This window comes from Maylandia zebra, linkage group LG2 (genome assembly GCF_041146795.1).
Source record: "Maylandia zebra isolate NMK-2024a linkage group LG2, Mzebra_GT3a, whole genome shotgun sequence".
In the NCBI taxonomy this organism is placed as follows: domain Eukaryota; kingdom Metazoa; phylum Chordata; class Actinopteri; order Cichliformes; family Cichlidae; genus Maylandia; species Maylandia zebra.
In genome coordinates this window covers 48,268,231-48,274,816 of record NC_135168.1, presented here as the reverse complement: position 1 = coordinate 48,274,816, position 6,586 = coordinate 48,268,231, and the positions used below count along the sequence as shown (strand labels likewise).

Here is a 6,586-nt window from a genome sequence, read left to right as displayed (position 1 = left end):
ACATGCAGCTCTTAATTCCTCTGCGATTTTCTTCCACCTTATTGAATGAGGTGCTTTTACATGGCATTTTTCTGGGCTTACTGACCACTCAAAGCAAGGACACTTCAATATGTGGACTGGAGGAGCCATGGATCTTTTGATTGAAGTGCAGCACGCTCTGTTTCCTGAGCCACAGCACCCCACCCCCTCACAACACACCCCCAGCTTCCTTGCAAATAGTTACTGGGCTTCAAGACTTTAATATGCACTATAGAGAACACTGCTGAAATAATTAATCGACCCTGGACTTTGGAGTAATTTTGAGGTATTTTGACTGAACACTTGCATTTTTACAAAGTAACTGATTCAGGTCAACAAAGCAAAACTTTTCTTATTAATTTCTTATAAATTGATCCTTTAAGTATATTTTACAAGTAATGCTTGTGATCTTTTACTCAACTGTACAAAACTTCTGCCTTTTTGTCAAGTATGTATTTTTGTCATACTTGATTAGTGTGAGCTGAGGTTGAGGGAAGTCACAGAGGAAGCTCTGAGGGTGTTTATGCTCTGTGAATACGTACTATTGTCATGTTAATGTGCCTGGTAGCCTCTGATGATCCTCAAGGCGGGATTATATTGTACAACTGAACGCTGAATTCACACTTTCTCAGGAGAGCCAAGGGCAGAATCTGAGGATTACTAAACTGCATCTAAAAATCAATGTGGGGAAACTCTTGGCTATATCAGCACTTACACTTTACACACTGGAGGCACGTGTGTTTGCATTCTTTTTACAAAGAAAGGGTGCGTTTAAGAAGCAGAAGCAAGCTTTTGTTGTGGCACCAAAGCTTCTGCTGCTGTAGCCCTTCAGTCTGCTTTATGTCCTCGATGCCTTTTCACTTACAGTGGGGCAAAAAAGTATTTAGTCAGCCACCGATTGTGCAAGTTCCCCCACCTAAAATGATGACAGAGGTCAGTAATTTGCACCAGAGGTACACTTCAACTGTGAGAGACAGAATGTGAAAAAAAAAATCCATGAATCCACATGGTAGGATTTGTAAAGAATTTATTCGTAAATCAGGGTGGAAAATAAGTATTTGGTCAATAACAAAAATACAACTCAATACTTTGTAACATAACCTTTGTTGGCAATAACAGAGGTCAAACGTTTACTATAGGTCTTTACCAGGTTTGCACACACAGTAGCTGGTATTTTGGCCCATTCCTCCATGCAGATCTTCGAGAGCAGTGATGTTTTGGGGCTGTCGCCGAGCAACACGGACTTTCAACTCCCGCCACAGATTTTCTATGGGGTTGAGGTCTGGAGACTGGCTAGGCCACTCCAGGACTTTCAAATGCTTCTTACGGAGCCACTCCTTTGTTGCCCGGGCGGTGTGTTTTGGATCATTGTCATGTTGGAAGACCCAGCCTCGTTTCATCTTCAAAGTTCTCACTGATGGAAGGAGGTTTTGGCTCAAAATCTCACGATACATGGCCCCATTCATTCTGTCCTTAACACGGATCAGTCGTCCTGTCCCCTTGGCAGAAAAACAGCCCCATAGCATGATGTTTCCACCCCCATGCTTCACAGTAGGTATGGTGTTCTTGGGATGCAACTCAGTATTCTTCTTCCTCCGAACACGACGAGTTGAGTTTATACCAAAAAGTTCTACTTTGGTTTCATCTGACCACATGACATTCTCCCAATCCTCTGCTGTATCATCCATGTGCTCTCTGGCAAACTTCAGACGGGCCTGGACATGCACTGGCTTCAGCAGCAGAACACGTCTGGCACTGCGGGATTTGATTCCCTGCCGTTGTAGTGTGTTACTGATGGTGACCTTTGTTACTTTGGTCCCAGCTCTCTGCAGGTCATTCACCAGGTCCCCCCGTGTGGTTCTGGGATCTTTGCTCACCGTTCTCATGATCATTTTGACCCCACGGGATGAGATCTTGCGTGGAGCCCCAGATCGAGGGAGATTATCAGTGGTCTTGTATGTCTTCCATTTTCTGATGATTGCTCCCACAGTTGATTTTTTCACACCAAGCTGCTTGCCTATTGTAGATTCCCTCTTCCCAGTCTGGTGCAGGTCTACAATACTTTTCCTGGTGTCCTTCGAAAGCTCTTTGGTCTTGGCCATGGCAGAGTTTGGAGTCTGACTGTTTGAGGCTGTGGACAGGTGTCTTTTATACAGATGATGAGTTCAAACAGGTGCCATTCATACAGGTAACGAGTGGGGGACAGAAAAGCTTCTTACAGAAGACGTTACAGGTCTGTGAGAGCCAGAGATTTTCCTTGTTTGAGGTGACCAAATACTTATTTTCCACCCTGATTTACGAATAAATTCTTTACAAATCCTACCATGTGAATTCATGGATTTTTTTTTTCACATTCTGTCTCTCACAGTTGAAGTGTACCTCTGGTGCAAATTACTGACCTCTGTCATCATTTTAAGTGGGGGAACTTGCACAATCGGTGGCTGACTAAATACTTTTTTGCCCCACTGTAAATAACCTACACAGCAGAAAAATTTCCCAAACATGGGTAAAATCAGAAGCATCCCTATTCAGCAGCAAAGCCCTTAATCTCTTTCCATGCTTCAAGGCATAATGTCAGCATTAAAGATTGCAAGCAAAAAACAGTTCTGAATTACCCAACTCATTGGAATTTATCATTTCCTTGTACCAGTGCTGTCGTGTCTCGATGACAGTAGTATTGCATAAAACAGTGATGAGAAAGAAGAAGGATGAGAGAAGGATGAGTTTATGCTGAAAACCTGTGCATCAGGAAGCAGGAAGGGATTCATAAATAGTCAGGGATAAAACCAAAATCGATAAGTAGAATCAACAAACTGATATCAAGCTTCACCTGTAGTTACCATCTAGTTAAAGCAAATATCTGATTTAAAAAAGCAAGCATTACACAATATACACAAGTGTATTAACAGCGTTTTTTCCTATCACACTGCGTCTTTTACTGCTTTCTCATCTCTGCAAGTCCAATATGACACAACCTATCAAGGTATTTGACGTTAATGACGTGCCACTTATTCATCGCCACTTTGAAGTCACTCAGTCTTTCTCACACTGACTGTACATCCAAAGGTGAGTCAGGGGACATTGTGAAATCCTCCAATGACTCAGTTAAACACGAGTAAATACAAAGCTTGGAAAGACACTTTGGACTCATTGCTAAAGTGATGGGAGAACGATTTAAATATGTCAGAAGAAAAAGAAATACAGCTCAACAGGTGGTGAGATTGTGCAACTTGGACTCAGTGACTACCCACAGATGCAGTTGCATTGTGGGCAAAGGAGGAGAAGAATGCCAGGGATGAATAACTGGCCTGTCTCTTTCATTGATTTCCCCTGAAAGCAACAGCGAAGAGGGAACTCCTGGAGGCTCAGCTGAATAGTCTTTTTCAATCCCAATCCTGAGAAGGCTCAGCCTCTCTATGGGCAACAAATTCACTGAGTAGAGCATCTCAGTCTGCTTGAATTGAATGTTTGGCTTAAAAAAAATCATAAATAGTCTTAAATCAAAGCTAGAACACCCATCAAGACTGGAGCGATTTTCTGCTCTGTGGCGCAATTATATTGTCGCTTTCTTTTTTGCTTTGTTCCTTCTACATGATGCATAGATCACCTGCTTCAGTTCTCCGTCACATATCACACATACCAGCGGCGGTATAGCTGACAAATATGATAACATTTTAACAACCTGAGTCAGTAGGGGGAGTGGTCCTGCAGGCGTGAGGTAGGCGTAGACTTCTACACAACAGCTGACACTCAAAAAACGGGAGGACAGCGTCGGTCTGAGGCTCAGAGGAGGCGCTCCGGTGAAGTTGTGCCCCGCGCAGCGCAAGTTTATACGCGCTCGGAAAATTCCCAGACGATACAGAGGTGGATCCTACATAATTGCTGGTGTGGAAGCGGCGGTGCTGTGAGCGGAGAGCCTCCAGCTGCAAGGCATGAAATCTTTGTCGAGTGGACGATTGTAGTTAAAAAGGTAAGAGATAAACGGCGTTTCCTGGATTGGCACCCAATGCAACCGTCATATGGAAAATATAACGAGCAAAAAACCCAGCTTGTCTGCATGATTTCTTTGTTTTTTCTTTTAGTGGTGCAGAATTTAATTTGCAGAACAAACCGCACCTGCTTTTCTGTTTGTTTCCTGTCGCATTAAAAGCAATATCTACCGTGAGAGCGTTTGACCTCTTTAGCGCATATTTATTATTTTAGTTCTGATTTCTAAATTAATAAATTGTTGATCAGTAGTTGCAGAGAATAAAACCAGGTGAGTCTCGGCTCATCGACGTTTCACTTCGTCTTTTGATGCCATCAGTTGACTGTACATAAATCATTAGCACGGTTATATAAATGACAGCATGTTTATTATAGGGGCAGACACAGTTCCTGTTTGACGTGAAGGTGATTCGTGTTTGCGGACGTTAAACGGCAGAAAGTTTAAGGACACTGATTATGTTAAAGGAAGTATCGTTTGCTAGTTTAACTTCCTTCTAGGATTTGGAGTTGTGAAACTTAATATTTGTCTTTCTGCCAAAAGATTAACCTGTTATTGGTCTGCTCACAGCTGTTGTCTTTCCTTGTAGTTGCTGCTGCTGGCAGAGAAGAGGCTGCTTTGGGTTTTTCTTCTTCTTGCTTTTCAATCAGACCGTTGTCCACAAGCAGCTGCTCTTTCAATGTGGGATACAGTTTTAGTGCTTTCGCCAGGCTGAAATCCTCCAGGGTCAGGACCTCACTCATGGCAGCTTTGCTCCTTGGGCTGCTGCTTTTTGCAATGCAGTCCCCGCCAATCCCCTCCAGGCCAGTGGCCGATGGCGACGGGGGGCCACCTTTACCTCCAACCTCATCACCCGCTGACAACGGGACCACCAGCCATCCAAATGGGACACTCCAGCAACTTCCTCATATTCTAATTGTTGGCGTGAGGAAGGGAGGAACACGGGCGCTGATTGAGATGCTCAGCCTGCACAGCTCGGTGGCTGCAGCTCAGAACGAGGTGCACTTCTTTGATTGGGAAAGTCACTTTCAGAGGGGCTTGCCTTGGTATCTCAGCCAGATGCCCTACGCTTTCCCCGACCAGCTGACGGTAGAGAAGACGCCGGCCTACTTCACCTCCAGCAAAGTCCCTAAACGCATCCATCAGATGAACCCTGACATCAAGCTGCTGCTTATCCTCAGAGACCCCACAGAGCGGGTGCTCTCGGACTACACCCAGGTCTTTTACAACCGCCTCCAGAAACACAAGCGCTACCAGCCCATCGAATCTGTGCTGGTGAAGGACGGTGAGATCAATCTGGGATACAAGGCTCTCAATCGCAGCCTTTACTATGTCCACATGCAAAACTGGCTGCAATACTTCCCACTGGAGAGCATTCACATCGTGGATGGGGATGAATTAATCAGAGACCCCTTACCTGAGATGAAAAAGGTGGAGAGGTTCTTAAAGCTGGAGCCTCAAATAAACGCTTCAAATTTTTACTTCAATAAAACTAAAGGATTCTACTGTTTGAGAGACCACGGGCGAGAGCGGTGTTTACATGATTCGAAAGGCAGGGCTCACCCTCACGTGGCTCCTGCCATCCTGCAAAAACTCTACCAGTTCTTTCATGAACCCAACAAGAAGTTCTTTGAGCTGGTGGGTCGAACATTCAACTGGAAATGAACGTCAGAGTGTCTGTAGCTGGTTGTAGAGTTTCTTGGAGAAATGCGTGGTTTTTCCACACTAACAATGTAGACAGAGAGTCAAAGCTAATGTAAAATTAAAGTAAATCTATTTTTGTACTAGTGTGTTTGCTACAGAAGTATGATCCAGCCAAATATCAGGGCAGACTGCATTTGAAGACATGCTTTTAGTGCATGTCTTGTTTTTCTTTCCTAAACACACGTTCTCTGTGTTTCTGTGCTGTTACACACTCACTCTGCTGTTCAGCCCCTCTGAACAAAGACAACTTACTATGACGTCGATAATGATATTCAGACTGTAGACTGTGATAATGTGTTGCATCAAAATTAGTACTGAGCAGTTTAATATTGTCATACCCTCTTTTTCTCACTTCATATGACATTATTAATGTTTAACTGCATTTTTAGTGCTACGAAGGACCTTTATCTGCTGCTATTTTTTCCCTCCTTTTTCAGTCACTTTCAGGCAAACGCCACACTGAATATGTATTTGTTCTCCTTGCTACTCACGTTTCCTCATGTAAGAGTCAAAAATATGCTGTATGCACATCATCTATTGCTGATTATTACTGTAATTATTGTTTTTTTAAGTGAAGAATTAATACCATAATAAAGATGTATTTTATTTTTAGCATGTCTGATGCTTTTGCTCACATATTGAATTATTTTTATTCATTTATTATGTATTTGTGTGTTGTGTCATTTGTCTACACTAACAGGTGCATACGTGTGCTGCAAAACTGTTTTGTGGATTGTAAGTTCCTTCAGAACATTCACACAAAAAATGCTTTAAACATGCTGGTACATGCTAGCAGCAATGGTGGAACTTATCGTTTTCAATCACAACTGTGTTGAATTTCCTGTTTGGCTGCTCTGCGCCTGCTGGGGGGGGGGGGGG

General features: G+C 43.3%; 1 protein-coding gene across 1 annotated transcript; it reads left to right on the top strand.

The window, feature by feature from the left end:
* Positions 1–3,740: 3,740 nt before the first annotated feature.
* hs3st1 (heparan sulfate (glucosamine) 3-O-sulfotransferase 1) lies at positions 3,741–6,326 on the top strand. The gene is made up of 2 exons (XM_012917647.4): positions 3,741–3,988; positions 4,593–6,326. The coding sequence occupies exon 2, from the start codon at positions 4,745–4,747 to the stop codon at positions 5,666–5,668; it is 924 nt and encodes a 307-aa protein (XP_012773101.1). The 5' UTR covers positions 3,741–3,988; positions 4,593–4,744; the 3' UTR covers positions 5,669–6,326.
* The last annotated feature ends 260 nt before the right edge of the window (positions 6,327–6,586 follow it).

Coding starts and splice junctions, on each gene's coding strand:
- hs3st1 (XM_012917647.4), top strand. CDS start 4,745: ATGGCAGCTTTGCTCCTTGGGCTGCTGCTTTTTGCAATGCAGTCCCCG.